The sequence below is a fragment of the Polyodon spathula genome, unplaced genomic scaffold (genome assembly GCF_017654505.1).
Source record: "Polyodon spathula isolate WHYD16114869_AA unplaced genomic scaffold, ASM1765450v1 scaffolds_696, whole genome shotgun sequence".
Taxonomy (NCBI): Eukaryota; Metazoa; Chordata; class Actinopteri; order Acipenseriformes; family Polyodontidae; genus Polyodon; species Polyodon spathula.
Window position 1 is genome coordinate 153,291 of NW_024472185.1, and position 20,065 is coordinate 173,355.

A 20,065-nucleotide genomic window follows, 5' to 3' on the forward strand; every position below is an offset into this window, starting at 1 on the left:
TACCCTGATCTTATGTCATCTTTATCGGAACCACACCTGAACGCAAGATGGGTTTTCTGAAGGACCACATAGGATTAGACCACTGCCAAGAAGATGGCCATTATTGGCTGAGATAAAGGGTAATGCCTTCGCTAAATGGTAAATACTTTATGAAACTGTTTTGATTATTTGACCCAAGCAAATTTGAAGTGGGACGTTAAGTTTGCTGTGTCCCAGGAGCAAGAGACAACGTGTAAGTGTTCCGCCCATGCTTATATAGAGTTCAATTACGTTCATTTCTCTCAGGCTTCATTATTAAGTATATTGCACTGTGATAATGTGAATTGTGCTCATCAAAGGGGTCTGTAAGGTGCATTATTATTTACCATTCTTTATGGAATGGCTATGAGTTCACATTATTGAGATTGTATAACTCTTTCTGCTCCCAACCTCTCATTAAGTTATGAATTCTTAAGTATGACAAAAAGCTTTTCCAAAAAAAAAAAAAAAATGTGACAACCGATCCTCTGCTTGAAGCTTGTGGGAGTTTTATTTCTTGCTGCTTAATGGATTCTGTGTTCCAAGAACCAGGTCAATTTCAAGGATCATTACATCTTGTTTATTTTAAGCACACCTCCAATCAGACTTAGGTTACCCTATCACATTAACCTGCTTAGAACACAATGTCTAGATCATATTCATGAACCCTTGCTTGAAGTATTTCAATAAAGAATAGATTCATGCACGGTTAGGCAGAGTGACTTGTATAGATGTATAGCAGTCTTTTGAGTTTTATAATCCTTTTCCATTAGCTTAATTTCCACTCTTTCCCTGATCATTTTGTACTTCTTATAACTAATTTCCTTCACCTTTAAAATCTGAAGGATGTTTATGTGCAGAAGCCTATAGTTTACCCCCCAAAAAAGCTATTCAAAGCAGCATTTTTTTGTGGTGGTTTATAAACCACTTCTGATATGTTAACCGTGTCCCTGCTGTTGAAATTAACAGCGCAAAGTGCAGATGCTTGGAAGGTGTCATTTGCACTTGGCGTTGGGTTACTATTGGAATCAAATGGTAACACAGTCTCAGTCTTATATTACAAACTTTAATGTGTGTTTAGGAGCTGGACTTAGAGGACTTCAGAAGACATCTGGCATCCATTTCCTTGATTTAGCTTCTGTACTATTTTCACAATCTGATTGGAAATCTGTAATTTTTTACATTTCCCTAGCAAGTTTATGTTTGAGTCGCTCTGAGCGCTTCTGGGTTCTGTCGCTACCATATACCTATCTGCCTTCAGCTGCGAGCTTGTCTGGAGAATCCTAACAGATAAGAGAGCAATTACAGCAGCTCAGTACAGCAGAAACAGAACACGGAACCATGAACTATTGCACCTTACAACAGTAAAGGACACAGTAACAGAAAAAGGTTCTCATTTGGGGGTAGGTAATTATATTTTCTTAATAAACGGTTTGATTTATATTTTTTGAATGCAGTTTGCATTATATGTTTTATGCCTGTATGCAAACAGCAATACTAATGGCTAATGCATTATTGCTCATTGCTTCTGGTTAATTCTGCGACGTGAATAAAATAGCAATTTTGAAAATGTAGAAGCAGCCACATCGCTAGTGGGGAAAAAAATCAATAACGCTGCAATTTGTTTGGATTTACCATTACTAAAGATAAGTAAAAATATATATAATCTATATATATATATATATATATATATATATATATATATATATATATATATATATATATATATATATATATATATAGGCATATTACACACACACACAGCAGCCAGCTCAGGCATGTTGTAAGCAGGGAAAACTTTTCTCTGTTTAATCCCTAGGACATTTCTGGTAGGCAATATTGTTTTAAATGTGGTATTTGCTAATATATTTCAGTGAATTTGACCAGGAGAGGGTGCTGTTTTGCTTTTCTTTGGCCATGCCATATGTTTTCATGAAAATTCGATGCATCTAGATAGCCTCTATATGAGGTATAGAAGATTTAAAAATAAATAAATAAAACAACAAAAAATGAGCAGAAATAAATAAAGATGTATTCAATCCTATTCATTTTATTTGCATCACATATTACATATTATATACAGGCAGACATAAACATTTCCTGTTTAGACAGAATTATGAGTAGATCAAATGTTATTTGATAATTGAGTGCAAATACAATGCTAATTTTATTATTTGTTGCAGAGAAATCATCTGTGTTGAATTTATATAAAATGCCAAAAGCTGTATCTCACCCTAACTGGATTTGAATGGTAAGTAGAAATGTCACATACTGTCCTCTCTACAACACTGAATGGATGTAAACCGGAGACCATCCTCTATTTCAAACATTGTAAATACCGGACTGGCTTTGATCTTATCTGATGTATCCAAAGTGTCTGCATTGAACATTCTGCCGTGTTCAACTCAAGTGGCAATGTGATTCCACACTGCTGGTCCCACCTCTCTGGTGAGGAAGTAGGTGGGGCTGACAGAGTGGCATTGTCCCATGATATGAATCCTGCAACTTGGGATTCTCCAGACAAGCTCAAAGCCAGGTAAAGACAAAGGGAATAAGAACTCAATATTGCTGCAACAGAAACCAGGACCATAAGACAGTAAAAAAAAAAAACACCTTCTAAAAACAGTTCTCCTAGATCGCCTATATTGGGACATGGGTCCATTCAGGTCATGCAAAGCTTGGTACTTCTAAGTTATCTGACAGTGAATACTGGGTGTCTGTACAGTAGTGGTATTGTGGTACCCAAAGTGACTTTTAAGGCTGATGGAGTGTATCAAAACCGTTTGAGACGGTGCAGTGGAAACACAGTCCCAGCTAGTCTCTGTGCTCGCTCTGTGACGAGGAGGCACGGATGGTTAGCATCTCCTCCTCCTCCTCCTGCTGCTGCTGCTGGTTCCCAGGGGGGCGCAGCTCCTGATTCAGCTGCCTCAACACTGGAATTATTCTGCGCCAGCTCCGCTCTGAAAGAGAAAATCAAAAAACGTAACACTGAATCCAGCTGTGCAGCACTCCCTCCTCAGTTCCCTGTCTGAATCCCACAGAATGTGATGTCTTAATGAGGGCAGCGAGCGGGTGAAATATAGAGGTGCAATTAGCAACCAATTTTTAGACAGCTAATAAATCAATGCATTGAGCAAAAGTTATTATTCAAAAGCAATAAGCAAAAAAATAAAATAGGATAAATCCGGTACCTCTAGTCCTAGGTGTTGGTTCTGGAGAAGTGATACTCGGACCCGTCCCGTGTCCAGGATCCTCGTTAATGATGCCCAGATTGCAGTTCCAGTGAGTCCAGTTCACTTCCTCAACTCTAGACATTTAAAGAAACATGCAGAGGTGAATAAAACCATTTGGAAAGCAAACAGCAATTTGAATATTTAGCAGGCTTTTAGGAAAAAGAAAACTTGACATCACTTATAGGATAATACTAGTTAAAGAAATGCTAACCACAGCTTTAAAATCCAGTTACTTGCCTCTTATTAACATTTTTGCTTGTGCTAAAAATATTTAGATTACAAATATTTCAAATAAACTGTTGAATCCTGTTACTGTACAGTCTGATTTATGCTTATTTCATGGTTAGTTATAAGTTAAATAAAATAATGATACACCAGTAATTCTATAGGAATACAGTAAGATAGTAAGTTCACCTCTAAAACCACACAGGTTAAAGAATTCATAGAAAATTGCTGATGGGATTAGAGCATAAAAAGTCTATAATCTGATTTTGATAATTACAACCATTGTTATTTATCAAGCTTTTAAAAAAAATACTATGTAATTTCTCAAATCCACTTTCTAAGTGATGAACCTGGAATGACCTGAAACACCTCCTGCTGTCTTCTCCAGCGGTGAGACCAAGCTCCTTTATCACTCCTGATCGTAGTTTGGTCTTCAGGCAGTTGGGCAATCTTTTCTCGAGGTTCAAAATTGTGATGGCTCTCTACAAGTGGAAACGCATAACGCAAAACCATCAGTATCCATACTTGGAATTCACAAAGCACTCTATTCCCTGGAGACCCCTTGCGGGCTGTGCTGCTGTCCTGCTGTCCCGCTATGTGAAGTGCTCCTGTGCCATCTACTGATCAACCCTCAAACTATTGTAGTGCAGTGAGGGACTGCACATTATTTAAAAGAGTAGCTTCAGATGTATTGTTTCCCTACCTTTTTATAATATTTGCCCGATTCTTATAGCTTACCTATATATACCTTTTTTGGGGTCTATGTTACCACGAGTTCAGGAACTGCTCTTCAGTTCAAGCTACCTCCACAGATATATACAACTGGGGTCAGCACCATCTACTCCAAACACAGCACTGGAGTAATTGCAGAATATCATAAAACAGGCAAAGGGACATTATAAAAAAAAAAAAAACTAAGAAACTAAACTTGATGCATCTTACTCTTTAGGGTAAAGGGGGTAAGCTAACCTTTCAGGTGTTTCAGGCTGGGCGCTGGTATGGTAGGCACTGTGAGTAGATGTCATTTGCGTTGGTCGTGCAGAATTGTGGTTTGAAGGATGAAGTTGCTTTATATAATACATTGGGATATGTCTTGGCTTTAACCTTTGATATACACAGCATACATATATACATTTGCTTATCATAGGAGAGCAGATAGTAAAGGTTTTTTTTCCCCCAAATGAGAAGTGTGTTAAACTAAGTTTACCCTCGACTACATCGCTGGGGTTGTTGTATTTCAAACATTTGAACATTTTTCAACCCACAGTATTTCTTTTTTTTTTTAACCATTGCAAAGCCTAACGTTACAAACCTGAAGCTTCCAAATGCTCTTGCTTTCCTTCGAAATCTTGTCCACGGTCTCTCCCATCAGCGCGATCAGCATGTTGATCAGGAGAACGTAGGTCAAGATGATGTAACAGATGAGCAGGGAGTAAAAGACAAACTTGAACTTGTATTGTCCGGTGAATTCCAGGTCGCCCATTCCAATGGTAAACTTGAACAGCTCCATGGTGGTGAAATAGATATTGTTGTATGTTTCTCTTTTGCAGTCTTGCTGTTTACTTCCTTCAGTTGCGTTTTGTCCTTGAGGTGGATCGTCTTCAATCAAGGTCACCAAGGCTGGAGGTGAATGCAAGGCAAACATCAGGAACTCTTAACAAATTACTTGAAAGCTGACCTTTGCACAGCAAACTCAAAGACCAGTGTTACTGTATGTAGCAGAACACCTGTGCTTTGGGACAGAAGAACACAAAGAATAATTACCTGTAGAAAACCCAAAGAGGAACACCATGTAGACAAACAGAAAGCGCATAATATCTCTCAGGATCATCTGTGGTAGACAGAAGCATGTGGCATAAAATCAGTGTTGGGGAATAACAAATTACATGTAATGCATAACTGTAATCTGATTATGTTTTTCAGTAACTTTACTTTCAGAACAGTAATGAAATGTGGCAAAAGATGACATTTTATGTGAGTTAATTTTCATTGCATTTAAAATTTTGCACAACGTGGAAATCGGAAAGCAAGTCAAACCTTCCATGTCACATGAACGCACTTTTCACATCATCTGATGCAGAGGAGGGGAACAAGTCAGCTCAACAGCTGGATCTCCAAAGAATACTGGTGATTACTGCATTGCATTGTGGGATTGTAGCCCCGGGCATGTTGTAGTCTCTGATTAAACGTGACAATGAAATACAAATCCTGGTTTTGCAACACGTTTTCACTGTCACTTGATGGCCTCGGAACAGCAGTACGAACGTCACGGCCCAGGATGAGAGGAAAATAATCTTCCAATCAACGGAAGTGAATTGCCATTGACTGGCACTCAGCTGTAAAGGTGATGGGAGGTCACCTCTTCTTGTTTTGAAACCAACACATTAATATCTGCCAACAAATACTTCCTGAAGGCAATTATTTAGAAAAGTATCGGCACATCCCTATTGGTTTCACATACCCTGATTTGCGCAAATCCTGGACTGCCTTACCTAATCCAAGTAGTCAAGATTAGTGCTAATCTGGTTCTGTGTAAGAAGACTAACAAACACACAAAACTTGATGTGATTATCAGCTGGATTAATTTTCAAACAGCTTTGTGTTACCTTCTGTATCATAACACTGTAGATGCCCATGTGCTGGAACCCTCTGGAGAAGTAAAGCAAGTTGATCCAGCCAAGAGCCTGAGACAGGACCAGCAGAGCGACATACTCTTCCATGCCAGAGGTATACAGCACAGAGGAGGTGAGGAACATGAGCGCCTGCAAAAAACTAGACAACAGGGACGAATCGATGACAATGTGTCCTTCTCAGAAAATAATAATTCTATGCTTGTCTACAGATTTTGTGTGTGTGTGTAGACACACACATATAATAATATTCTATATATATTATATATATATATATATATATATATATATTCTATATATATATATACTGTACTTGAAACTAAGCTTGACAACCTGGTTTTATGAGGAGGGTAAACCTATAGAAGTGTCTATTAGTTAGGGTGGCTCCTTGAGGACAGAGGAATGAATAAATAAATACAAATGTGGTGAGATAATCAGATAAAATATCTTGGGTACTGGACATTTCAAACCGCAATTCCAGTGTGTTTCCATGTCCCACTGTAGTTGGGGAAGGATGAGCTGACAAAAACCCCACCTTTGATCTCCATAAAGCGCATCTTCAAAGCTCGCTCTTCTCACAGAACTATTGTACAGCCTGGCAAAGCTCCAGTGCTTTTTCTCTCCAGTGCTTTTTTTTTCCCCCCTCCCCTTATCTTTTAATTAGGTGTGCAATCTCACAGAGAGGTTCTAGGTTTTATTCTCCATAGCGGTCTCTGCCTTACTGTCACAACAACCAGGGGAATGCATGCCCCTTGGCCTGTGTCTGTGCTTCCTCAGTCCAAACTAGACTAAGTTACAAGGGAAATGTACTTACAAAAGAATATCACAATAGCCGTCTAGCAATAAACTCTGAAATGTTGGACGCTTAATGACAAAGTCTTTAATCTGTAAAAAAAAAAAAAAAAAAAAAAAAAAAATATATATATATATAAAACATGTATTTATCAGAAACTCTGTTCTTCTCCATACACCCTGATAGAAGCTGAATGCTGTAGTTTCTAAAGACTACCCTTTCAAACAGACATTTCCATTCATGCTCTTTGAATCTAAGTCATGTATTTAGCAATACTGCCTCAGCCTTGTGAGGGACTGAAAAAATCTTACACAGCTGAAGGGCTTTTGTCCAAAATGTCCTGAAATAAATGGGTTTTTGTAATATTTTGCCTGCATCCCCCCAAAAAAGTTTTATATAGTGTGTGTGTGTGCGTGCATCAGCGTACCCCTTTGAAGAAAAAATAAAGAGCTCCTGCAACACTTATCAGTTGTCCAGCAAGACGCAATTTTCCACTCACACTGGCCTCGATTTCAAAAGGAGGCTGCAATACAAAAAAACCCAGCAAACCAATAAAGCTCTGCGCTAAAACTACTGTAACAGAAAGCCAACTAGGGAAGCATTTTGTCTTCAGTTTGTGAGCCAATGAAAAACAAAAGGTATAACTAATTAACAAATAATGTAAAAATGAAAAGGCATAGTTTACAAATACAGTACTTGAAATATAACATTTCTATAGGGTTACATTATACGAGGGGGGGTACAAATGTTAAGGAGGGGTCTTTCCACCTCCACACAGTAAACATTAGCTCAATATTTCAAAACAAACATATTTCTAAATAAGTGTTACCTTTCCTTCCAGTCTGTAGTAGGAAACAGTTGTAAATATGACCAGGTACACAACATAGCAGAAAAAATCAAAGTAAAACATAAAGCCAGCGAATCTGTCCCATTTCTCCTGCAGGAGTTTATTGAGAGGCTCCAGTTGCAGTAACTCATGTCGATTCTGAAACAAAGGATACAAGCACAGTAAAACTGGAATCAGAGGCAGCTTTGCAGCATATAGAGCTTCCCTGAAACATTTATCAGCTGTTGCCCATAGGTTTCATAGTAAGGGAAACTGGCAGTTATGTGAGTGTTTTATGTGTTTAGTGTTTTTATTAATAATGGCTTATAAAAATGTAAATCTAGTAAACACAATCATATCAAACAATGTCTGGGTTAAGTACTTCCAATTTAATATAGCAAGCATTTTTCGTCGGTAAAATCTGTGGAAGACTGAGAATTCCCCGGGAGCCTGCAAAATCCATGATTTCAAAGGATTTGAATTTGGACTGCCTCTAAGTATGGTGAACTACATTATGGCATATGTCCACACAAAAAGACCACCTGCTATAGGGTATAGGAAACCACTTTTCTTCAGGACCAGCGTCATAGTTTTATATACAGCAGTAATGCCTTGTCTTACTGGTATTTCACAACCGTGCGCAATGATTTCCAGCACCGAGTTGTCCTCGTAGGAGTCGATGCTGTTCATGTCATACAGAGATGAATGCACTGGTCCGTACACCCATTCTGTAAACTTCCTGGACAGGTGTCTGCACTCCTTATCGTCGATCTCTCGCCTGATAATGTGCCTGAAGATCTGAGAGACGGAGAATGTGGTTGAATGAGAAACCATACTCTTCACTGTCGCCTGTCAAACCCAAGCTCTACCGCGCGTTTCCATTCTTCATGGTTAACGCTACTGTAGAGTTTTGCAGGCCGTTTGATCTTACAGTGATAATGTCAGTTTTACCAACGTGATCCTGCTCCCAATTCGTTTGGATAAAGGGTTATAGTTAAGAAGCTCATGTTTGTAAAAAAACTATCAACATACCCCAATCTTCCCGGTCTTTGCTGCAAGCTTTAATGGAGTCAGTCCTTCATTATTGGCAATGTCTTCCAGACAAAGCTTTGGGTGAAGCTTGGCAGCCCGCAGCAGAATCGCATCGTACATCATGGTGACGAAGTTGGTGTTCTCTGGAGTATTGTCAGCAATGGTGACCAGCACGTGCAGAACCATATTCCCAATGGAGTCCTGGGCTGTGATGTCGGCTTTTTGATAGGGATTTACCATCAGGAATGTCACGATGTCCAGTTGGTTAGTACAGGCAGCCAAGGATAAGGGAAACTCACCTGTGGCAATGTGCAGATTGTACAGTCAAACGCTTTGAAACCCTAATAATTCATACATTGATCCCGAATCTTTGAATAAGGTTTTAAATTTAGAATCAGAAGCTTAAAGAAACAACAACAACAATGTTAAATATAACAGATGTTTTTATTGCCATTTTATGTAGAGTTTAACAATTGCACACAGTTCTCATATAAAGATAGCGCTGCAAAAATGAAATGTAATTTCAGGTTTAGTTTAAAAAAAATCAGTCTTGGGTTTCAATAACAAATCGGTGTCTTTAAAATGAGAATGCTTTAGAACTCACCAAAATAAAAGCCATTCCCCTTCTTTTGTTGGAAGAATTTCCCGCTGGCTTTGCCTTGAACGTTGGCTCCCTTTGATACCAGTAGCTCCACATAGTACTTGCTCCTTCTCTCTATAGCAATATGGATTGCTGACTGTCCTGGGTGATTCAGAAGAATCGACTGTTACATCAAGGTGCACAGCATGCAAACACAAGTATTTACCCTGCTTCAAAAATTCAAATTCAACCTGTGTAACCATGCTTTTACAGAGTACCCAGGTTCTTGCTCATATAGTCTGGACCAGCATTCCAGTTGATTAAACTTGGGACTTATGTTTTATGATACGCTTTCCAGACAGGACCCAGTTTCAGATTGTTTTCAATAATTCAGCTGTGTAAGTAATCTTAACCTCGTTTCAATGTGATACAGACTGCTACAAGCCATCTGAGGCAAACTATGTGATACAAAGAACTTGCAGATGACTGTCACAGCAGTACGAGGGTCTACTATATATTGCACATTGTTAGAGCACAATGAACATTTCTGAGCTGTATCTTACCTTTGAAGTAGCAGTCAGTATATACTGAGTTCACAAGCTTTGGCAAGTCGTCCGTTTTTTCGGCGATATCAAGCAGCAGCTCGATTGTATCGTTTCTTCCTTTCTTCAGGTTTAGCAGAGCCTTCAGTAAGCAGGTTTTCCCATTGCTACAATCTGAGAGACATTTAATACAGTAAAACTGCACCAAAAACAGTGGTGAAGGAAGACCAAATAAGCAGTAATCTTTGATGTTCTTTCATGTTTTCAGATTTTGTTTCGGGGTGTTTTATCTGCGTTAATCAGTTACAAACTAAAACCAGTAAGCCTATAATAGAGCACATATTTGCCACACGAGATACTTCACCTTTAAATAAAGATCTTCCAGTTCAAAGAAGCTCACGTTCTCATGAGCAGAATTACAAGACTGCTCTGTTTAATTTGTAATGATTCCAGACCATACAGAAATCCCATAATTAGTGATTTAGTGCCAGATTCAACACTGTGCAGTCCAGGCTGAATTGTGGTACAACATTCTGGAGCAATTACGCCAAGAACAAGACTTGGCATTTTTCCTTCGAATAGATACATTACATTTGGGCCTACGAATATCTTCCTTACAAGCCATTTACTGTTAATACTGTCATTTGAAGACCTTGTATGAACTTTTAAATAAAACCGTTGCTAATGCCTTATTTTGGGTGGCATGAACACACATTTCATTCAGATGCAGTTACCCATATTTGGAGGTTCAGTTCCATTTGAATACCCTTTCAACAGGCAATGAAAGTGCTGTACTCCTATTGTCTTTTGCGTGCTCAGATTCCATATGGATATTGAATATTTAGTAAGACTATATTGGAAGTTTCTTGCTCTGACAAATATTTAAAACACAAAGAAGCTGCTGTATAACATTTGAGAAGCTAGGTTTTGAATGTTACTGATACCTAATCATTTTATGGTTACATTTTTCTTATCCATTGACTGTTTATTAACAAGGAATTAAACTTCAATATATGGGTAATAGCATATCGATAAAATGCATATGCCATGTACAATAAAGCATTAGCAAATTGTTTTTCCAATTAGGAGCCATTTCTAGAATAAACATTTTCATTGTTTCAGATTCTAAACCTGCTAAATTGTGTTACCATCCTTTCTAAAGGGTTACCATGGTATTTTTTGCCATGTTTTTTCCATGGTAATACAATGCATTTACCATAGTTTGCTATGTTTTTTTAATATGCTTTACCGGGCTTTCACTATGCTTTATTACACTTTGCTATGCTTTCACTGTGCTGTATTACATTGTACTATGCTTTCACTGTGCTGTATGACACTGTGCTATGCTTTCACTGGTTTTATTACACTTTACTACGGTAAACCTTTACAAGGTATATCAAGATGGCAGTGTTATTTCCAACATTGTGTTGTCTTTGCTGGTAAGGCTCTGGCACAGTATCTCAATGATGGCACCGCACTTAGATACATGAATCTATCCTACCTATAAAGTCTGAATCTGTGAGGCGTTTCTGGTTCTTCCTCAGATATTCATACAATCCCTCCAGTTGGGACACATCTCCAGAGGCAACAGCAGCAAACAGTGTTTTCATATCAAACCTGCCATGTGGGTAGCGGTCCTTACTGCTCATAGCAGCATCTCCAGAAGTTATCCTTTAATTAGAAACATACATACTGTGCCAGGAGCTCCAAATGGAAACCATTGTAATACAACATCCTAAAATGAATACTGGCTCCAGACTGGGTCAGCATAGTGGGAAAAAGACACAGCTGTTATTAATGACGTATTAAAGAGTAAAGAAACTTTCTGAATAGGACGCAGATGTTCTTGTAGCTGGTCATGCTTCTTATAATTACAGATGTAGTTACTATGTAGTTGCTGTTATATGTGATGTACCATGCGTGCAGCCAGTCCAGCTCTGCAAAAAAACACTGACATTTTAAGTAGGTATCTGTGGTGTGTTGTGCGGAGCATCTCACCTGGTTAGTATTAATACTGGCTGACAAAAATGTAAATCTAGTAAATATAATCATACCAAACAATGTCTGGATTAAGTACTTTTAATTTAATATAGCAAGCATTTTTATTAGTAAAATCTTTAGAAACTCAAACAAAAACATCACATCACATGACATGAGACTTCTTTTTGGGCCACATTTTCAAAGCATTAACTTCACTCTTTAATTAACTCTGACTTTTTGAAGGAGACAAAACATCTGTTCATGTAACAAAACTAGAACCGAACAACTCAGTTCTATAATCCAGGTCACTTTAGCAGTCTGTCTGTGATCGTTATGATGACAAAAGCAGCTGCAGAATATGGCGAATGTGTGGGAGAATTCCGCAGGAGCCTGCAAATTCCACCATTTCCGATGAATTCTGTTATCGTCAGGTTTGGACTGCCTCTACCCATAAGTCAGGCATCGTAGGCATAACATTGAAATTCTCACTCCCTAAAGGTTTTCATGCAGGTAGGTATATAAAGAATATTATTGACAAATCTCAAGGCATTCTAATACATTTGTACACTGCTGTATCTCAAATATTTCTCTTACCGGTCGAAATTGACGTTAACCCTCACTTTCACTGCTGCCCTTTCTTCTTGGCAAACTGTATCCATGGGTGCTTTGCTGCTGTCTTTCTCCTTATTCCCAAAGGCATTTCCCAGGAGCATGCTTTTGGGTTTGTTCTTGGGGGTTTTGACTGGCTGGGGGTTCTCATCCTCGCTCAGGTAGTCCTCAGTCTCCAGTGTTAATGTGGTCTCTGAGGTGACGGACCGATCCATGTCTGTACTTTCAAACCTCTTCATGGTTGGATTTCAAACTTTGGCAATAGAAATCACAAACAGAATCAGAAGTTTATATGCATTGCATGTGTTGGAGGTGAACAACAACATCCATTTGAATACAGAAATTAAAATATATGACTCCGAGGTAGTGTGCTTTATAGTTTAACAAGGAGAGATCCTGAAGGATTATTTGTAACCCATAGAACTGAGACAATGGGTTAAAAAAATGAATTTTAACAAATGTATCTAGTAGTCTTGAAGTGACAAATATCTAAGCATCAACTCCAGAGCGAAGTTAGTGAAAAAACTAAATATTCATGTCTGTTTCAAGTCTTTACATGGTGTTTGTGGGCTGTACAATGTCAACACTTTTTTAAAGGGTACATAAGGACCTTTTTATTTTATTGTGTTACATGTTCCCATGTGTTGCTACAGCTGTTTACATAAGGTGTGTGTATTGTTTAATTTTTTTTTTTTTACATTTTGGCCCTCTCAGAACTGCATTCCCCATCATCCTCCTGCTCACATATGTAACTGAGATGGATTTACCAATGAGCAGGAGGATGATGGGAAATGTAGTTCTGAGACGTCCATGCAGGTACACAGCAAGCCATCTTGAGGCACTGAAGGCAATTTAAAAGTTAAAAAAAATGTTTGTTTTTTTTAATTAAAAAAAATACACACACCTTAGGTAAACAGTTGTAGCAACACATGGGAACATGTAACACAATAAAATAAAAAGGTCCTTATGTACCCTTTAAAATAAATAAATGACCCTGTGCTTTATCCCTTTTGAAAATCATATTGTAAATAGAACACAGTGTCTGTGTTACTATGCATGATCAAAACCATTTCTACCAGATGCGTGTTAACATCAAACAGCAAAATAAACCACATGTCATCAAACACTGTCCACATGACAGCCTGGCATAAAAAAGGCTGATACTGTAGTGACTCATTATGTGGCAGGCATATTCTATATAAAGAAGACACTGCCAGGGAAGTCTGACCACACAGACCAGATCATAAGCATGAGGGATCATTGTAACAGCCAGTCTTGTGATTTTATAAGAGAACAGTACAACAAAGCCACTGTTTATTATGTTATAAACAGTGATCTTATTTAGTGTCTCACAGTCATGCTCAAGTTTATACTAATATATGATTCCTGGGAGTGTTTGAAAAGTTAAGCCTTCTGCATGGAGTTTGTATTTGCCATCCCAGTTTGGCTTACCAGTGTATATTGCACATTGTCTTTTATGATAGCATTAGCACAGAGGTACCAGTCCACCAATGGCAGCCTCATACAGTTGTAGATGCCCCCTTGTTCTACCGTGTATTAAGAGTTGTTTCCATTAACGAGGAAAGGCATTTTGGATCGCAACCTTAAAAAATATTTTACAATGTTTGCTTGGTCAAAGGCCTAGATTTTTTAATTTTTGTCGCATTAAAACACACCCCATAATTGTTTTTTAAGAGCAGAAGGAAAAAGAAAGAAGGACATTATTAAACTATTTGAGTATGTTATTTAAATCATCACAACCCAGCAGTTTGATCAATCGAGTCCCTGTTCAATAATCCCTTTCTCTCTTATAGCTGCATGAACAGCTAAAAAGTAAACTGGCAGGTGGTTAAACCATGTGATCATATATATAGGACTGGGTGCAGGAACTGTGTGAAGTTCTAACCCTGGTTTATACACCAATCTGAACTTTACAAAAGCACCTGGAAGGGATGGCTTGCATTGAGCTCTGGGGGTTCACAGCTGTTATGCAACTGTTAAGAGACAGATAAGGCATGTTGTTATTTACATAAATACTGTATATATTAATGCTCCTGTCTTGAAGGATTGAGGCTACAGAAAAGGGGAAGAAGCTCCTGCAGTAGGTGACTCAAGTCTGAAGCTAGGCTGTGTATTTTCCACCACTCATATGGGAAACCTCTTTTGCAACCAATTAGATTCCTCTTTCACAATCTTTTCATATCAGGATTTATTTTAGCATAAAAAAACGAACCATTCCTTTAGCAGAAATACAGAAGCAAAAGAATTAAATGCAATATCTAGTCCCTTTGGAGACCAGGAAATCCAGGGCTCACAGTAACTGCATGGAATACTTGCAGAATGGACACACGGTTTTACTATTTACTGTTCAAAACTGACTAAGCAGGCCTTGCCTGCTAGATAACTGAACAGTGGCTTGATCAAGTTAATGTGTATTCTTTTATGAACCGCTGTAACATCAACATGAACCATTATCTGTTTATTGTGCATGCAGCCTGAAACAAATTCTCCCATTAGTTTTTACTAACCACAGTGAAATCACTTAATAGGGTGTGGCGAGAAAGACTGTAGCACTGTAAGCTTTAACCAAGCACTTAGCATTTAGTAATAGCCAACGCTGCGTTTAGAAACAAAACCACAATGAAGGTCAAATGCATTTTCTAAAGTAACTAAGTAATCCTCCAAGTGATTTTAAAAGATCTGAAATTACAGGAACATGTGGGCATATATATATATATATATATATATATATATATATATATATATATATATATATATATATATATATATATATATATGTGTGTGTGTGTGTGTGTGTGTAAATAAGAGTAGTTTACTGCTGTTTTGTGTAGTAACCTTCCCTGTAGTGTTAGAGTGGTCTGCAGTTTTGAGAGGCGCTATCTTTCCTAGACCTTTATACAAGCCTGCAGCATTTGAAGACTTCAATATATATGTAATAAAAATATTAATTATAATAATCACTGTCTCAACGCTTTCAGGGTTAGAATAAACAGATTTGCATCTCAGGTTCTCAGTTTCATATCTCCTTTAATCAAGTACCTGATGTGTTGCTGATAAGACAGTAAACTCAGTTAGTGCTGTACGGAAAAAAAGGGATGGACCGTATAGATGGGTGAGGGAAAATTCTACTGGTAATAAAAGAAACAACATTCCCATAGAATACATATCATTTGGCTGAAACTGTGCCATTGTGACTGTATTATATTCATTTTTGCAATTAAAAAAACATGCTTATTTAAATAGAAAGCTACTTACATTAAAATCTAGGCATATGCATTAACATGTGGATCACGTAGAAGCTCAAAATGCAGACAGCGTGTCCTTGCATAGAATATAAAGAGTAACAATCCATTCCCGGGACCACAGCGAAGTGGAAGTGATAAGAGAAGGGTCCGTACAAGCAGCCGGGTGAGGGATGCTGTGAGCTACCCTGGGTCTGTCTTTATTCTGGGGATGGCCACTCTAAAGGGCAAGGACTTCCATAATTCAATCAGAGAGAGAGAGAGAGAGAGAGAGAGAGAGAGAGAGAGAGAGAGAGAGGGGGGGGGGGGCATGCGATTCCTCCCCAGAGTACATCAGAGCACATTAGCTCAGTCTTGGGTCTGGTTAATATAAGCTTGTAAAGGCTCCTTTACTGTAATTTTATATTGGATAAGTCGTAAAGACTAGCAATTCCTCTTAGTGTTTATTTGCGACCCATATTAGCTGTATAGCTCTACTTATTTTTTCAACAATATTTAATTTAAAGTTATTTACCTGACAACTGATTTCCAAAAGCTTGTTTTAACAAACTGGTACACTTTTGAGTATTTTAAGTGTAAAGTTGAAAGTGTGCCATAACTTAGAATAGGATTTAGTCATGGCACAGCTATCCTTATAGCGACATCAAAAAAACAAAACCAAACTGATAAAAAAAAATATAAATCTGTTAGGCCATTTTACAGAGTTTTAGCAATAAATAATGGCAAGCATATATCAGAGTTTCTTCTATAGGGAAAGAAGCGCCATCATTTAATCCTTGGGCTAGTTTAAAAAAATCACAATTAGAAAATGTATTTAATCTAATGTTATAGTCCAATAGCTGAAACGCCAACAGTTCGGTGTACATCGTATTTTTTTAACTGACTTACCCATGTATGATGTATTATCGAATCCTCTTACCCCTGTAGTTATTTCAAAGCATTTGTCTCTCTGACACTAACTTCTGCTTAAGTCCTGTTTTTTACACAAACCCTAGCGTGTTCCTCTGTCGCTCTTCTTTGCCATGCATGTGACTCACAAACAAAAAACTAAACTCATGTACCCAAGGGGAGGCTGGCTTTTTAGACACAAGCAATAAAACCACTTTTGTGTAAAGCATATATTTCCTCTGGTTTCCTGACCACAATAATGATACTTTCAGTTAGCCCTGGGTCTTAGTCAAGCTGCTAAATGATGATGCTTTCAAGCTTATTTTGAAAGGCTAGCATTGTTGTTTCAAGATATCCACTGTCTTTTGTATAAAGCCTTATCATGAACTATAAATGATAAATAACAAATGATACATCTAGTTCTAAACATGTTTAAAAAAGCTTATTATTAATAGCAATTCAGTGTCATAAAAACCGAAACTAATATATTATAAGAACCCTTTTCCCCTCAGGAGATATAGAGGTGCCTGTATGTGGTTATGCTGATGTCACACTCACAATCAGCTGAGCAAATAAACATAAGCCCCCACTAACTTAATGGATGCAGTTATATAAAACAATGATGCCATTAGTGGTCCCTGTCTCCCTGCAGGAGGGTCTGTATATGTGTGCACTGGGATTGTGTTCATCCACACACAATACACACAATCCCTTGAGCTTCATTCTTCATAGTAAGCTAATCTTACTTTATTACTGTACGCTGTAATAGACTCGTATTGTATCATAGACATGCTAACGGATTGGGAATCATGGAACTACATTAGTAACTTTGCATTTACAGTTTTAAGCTGGGAATAAAAATCCTTACCCTTTTTTTCGACAGGTTCGCACAGCTTGGGATCCCCAGAGGTTTTCTCTTCCTAATACCTGGAGTACATCACGGTATGCACACGCAAAATCGCCTTTCCCTTCTGAAGAAGAAACAAAAAGAGCTATAAAATAGTTTTTATCAGATCTTCTTACAAAAACCACAACGCGCTTAATGTGTTTGTACCATGTGCATAAAAAAAAAAAAGTTTTAGTTTTTTGTGTTTATCTTTTTCGTTTTTAACTGCTGCAAGTTTTATCTCGTTGTCTATTAACAGTTCTCTTGCATTGCGTGGGTACTGTAGGCATTATAAAAATAGATGGGTATATCTGTATCTTGTCCTCCACACACAGGATGTGATCTCAAAGAGATACTGCAAAACCTACAGAGGCAGATAATGTCTTTGTGTCTTTTAAACGTAATTAATTTGCCAGATTTGTTCCTATTTTGAATATTTAAACAGTACATAGTTATGCCACTGTTTAAATCAATCGAATACAGTGTGCTACCTGAAAGCAGGATTTGAAAGATTCAAATCTATCCTTTTAATCATTCCTGTGCTTCAAGATATTAAATCACTTTAATAACAACGTGGATAATTTTTATGGATCTCCAATATTACCCAACAAAATCCTTCTTTACCTGGTAAACTAATTTCTTTTAGCGTTTCATTTTAATTTCATCAGCTATTTAATCAGATTCCTTTGCATCAAATATACAATATGGGTAGTTCTGTTTATAACAAATGTATTGCATAGTAACTACTTGGTAATAACTACAGCTAAACGTGAATGAATTATTAATACATTTCCATATTCATATAACTTTATACTGGACTTTTAATGCTTCTCTGCAGCATAACTGGAAACAAACAAAAGCAATTTCTCACTTCCTCTTTGAGACTACACCCAAGTGTTATATTTATACAAGAGAACCTCAGTACAGAGTCCCCCTACTTACTGCCTACTGCAGACTGTTTTCTGTCATCAGCATTTCACATTTACAAAAAATCGTTAAAAATCCATCTGTTGTGGGAGACTGCATTAACAATGCCTTTGCCGTGTGATGCATTACAAATCCAGGCAAACCAAATCAAACACAGCCCAGTTATGTTTGAAACCGATTACAGTTTCCATTCTGTAGTTGTTTGAAAGCTTTATAGAAGATCTGGACAGATTCAAGTTTTTTACGCTGAACTGTTAATAAGGTTGAGAAACAAGTGATGAGCCATCTTGTGTTGTTGAAAATATTTTATACACATTTTAGAAATGTAGAGCCTATGAGTCTATGATGAAAATACCTGAGCTTTACACCTTTATTATTATCGGTATACCAGAAAGCACCATGTCAAAGAAAATCCTCTTTTTTCATGTGCTTACATTTCTGTTTTGTTTCCCTTAGCAACAGTTGAGTTTGCAAACACCCATTCAGAGTTTCCTGTTGCTGCAGTCAGAATCAGAATCATGCACACATGGGTTGCAGTGTTGAGAAGGCTTCAAGGAGGAAACTTCAGCTGAAACTCTCTGTATGGAATATAAACAAGCTGCACAAGCAACAGGGTCTGCTTTCTGATAAAGTGGAGTGCACAAAAATGTACAGTAAGCTCGGCAAGCAAGCAAAGTGTTCTCTTAGCCAAAGTGTTCTCTAAGACAGAGCTGACCACCAGACACAATATGCCAAGGCCAATCACGATATGAATCAATAAATGCATCAGCGGCTCTAACAGTAATTCTGAATACGAGAATGAATTTTAACACAATGATTAACAACACAGCACCACCCTACACACACACATGCTAAAAAATGCAGCAGCAGCTTTAGATTACTCTTGTGATGACAAGATCAAAGAAACCATTTGAATTTGAGTGATGATGAAGAGTAGTCAGGTTACAAAACAGCGCTGTATCAGTTTTGAATCGGTGAGCAAGGGATCGCTAACAGTGCCAAAAAGGTGTTCTTTTAAATGAATTTCCTGTCCCTTTAGGTGGAGCCTTTGCAGTGAGAACATTCTGTTTCACCACAAGGTTGTTCCCTAATAGAAGAGTTCTCTTAGGAGGTGACAGGTGAGAATAATGCAAATGTATAATGAATAAATAAGTGCGTTCCTAAATGTGATCGTTAAAATAAGGAAGTCACCTTTACTCCACTCTTAATATCAGCTTGCTAGTGCAATCTCTGGGGAAAAAAAACAGCTACACTGAACACAGCAGTTAACCAGTCTTGAGCATGCTCCTGTAGCATTGCTATATAGCTGTGTGCATAAGACACTCAAACTAGATTAATCGTTATTAGGATATTAAATGAAATCTTAAATGGGTTCTATTGATGCAGAATTGTGTATGGGAAAACACAATCTAGATCACAGGATTACATCATGCTACAGTCAATCAGCTGCACTCTCCCCTTGTTACTGGCAATGAGAGAATGGGATGCCATTACACTGATGAGTCACAGCCATCTGCCTTAACGAGGCAGCTCTGTTTGATTAACGCTGAATTACGGAAACTCAGAGACATTCCTGCACAGCTCAAACAAAAGGACAAACCAAGGTTAATGAAATTACCAGTCCATTGTACAT

The 20,065-nt window shown here is 37.8% G+C and overlaps 1 protein-coding gene across 4 annotated transcripts; it reads right to left on the reverse strand.

The window, feature by feature from the left end:
• Positions 1-1,869: 1,869 nt before the first annotated feature.
• Positions 1,870-17,663, reverse strand: trpv1 (transient receptor potential cation channel, subfamily V, member 1). 4 transcript variants are annotated; one of them, XM_041240807.1, is made up of 16 exons: positions 17,488-17,663; positions 12,454-12,721; positions 11,381-11,550; positions 9,901-10,053; positions 9,362-9,499; positions 8,758-9,056; positions 8,347-8,523; positions 7,729-7,884; positions 7,327-7,422; positions 6,921-6,991; positions 6,083-6,248; positions 5,241-5,307; positions 4,789-5,096; positions 3,837-3,958; positions 3,210-3,325; positions 1,870-2,978 (listed from the first exon to the last, which is right to left on the reverse strand). In XM_041240807.1, the coding sequence occupies exons 2-16, from the start codon at positions 12,705-12,707 to the stop codon at positions 2,833-2,835; spliced, it is 2,439 nt and encodes an 812-aa protein (XP_041096741.1). In that variant the 5' UTR covers positions 12,708-12,721; positions 17,488-17,663; the 3' UTR covers positions 1,870-2,832. The 4 variants fall into 4 exon arrangements, with proteins under 4 accessions (XP_041096741.1, XP_041096740.1, XP_041096742.1 ...); XM_041240806.1 differs by lacking the exon at positions 17,488-17,663 and adding an exon at positions 16,620-16,804; XM_041240808.1 differs by lacking the exon at positions 17,488-17,663 and adding an exon at positions 15,745-15,945 and having other exon boundaries at positions 3,846-3,958.
• Positions 17,664-20,065: the final 2,402 nt, after the last annotated feature.

Excerpts from the sequence above, each read along its gene's own strand:
- trpv1 (XM_041240807.1), bottom strand. The coding sequence starts at position 12,707 with ATGAAGAGGTTTGAAAGTACAGACATGGATCGGTCCGTCACCTCAGAG. Across the intron at positions 7,885-8,346 it reads CGCACGGTTGTGAAATACCA|AATCGACATGAGTTACTGCA; the intron begins GTAAGACAAGGC and ends CCTTTGTTTCAG. Across the intron at positions 2,979-3,209 it reads ACCAACACCTAGGACTAGAG|AGCGGAGCTGGCGCAGAATA; the intron begins GTACCGGATTTA and ends TTTCTCTTTCAG.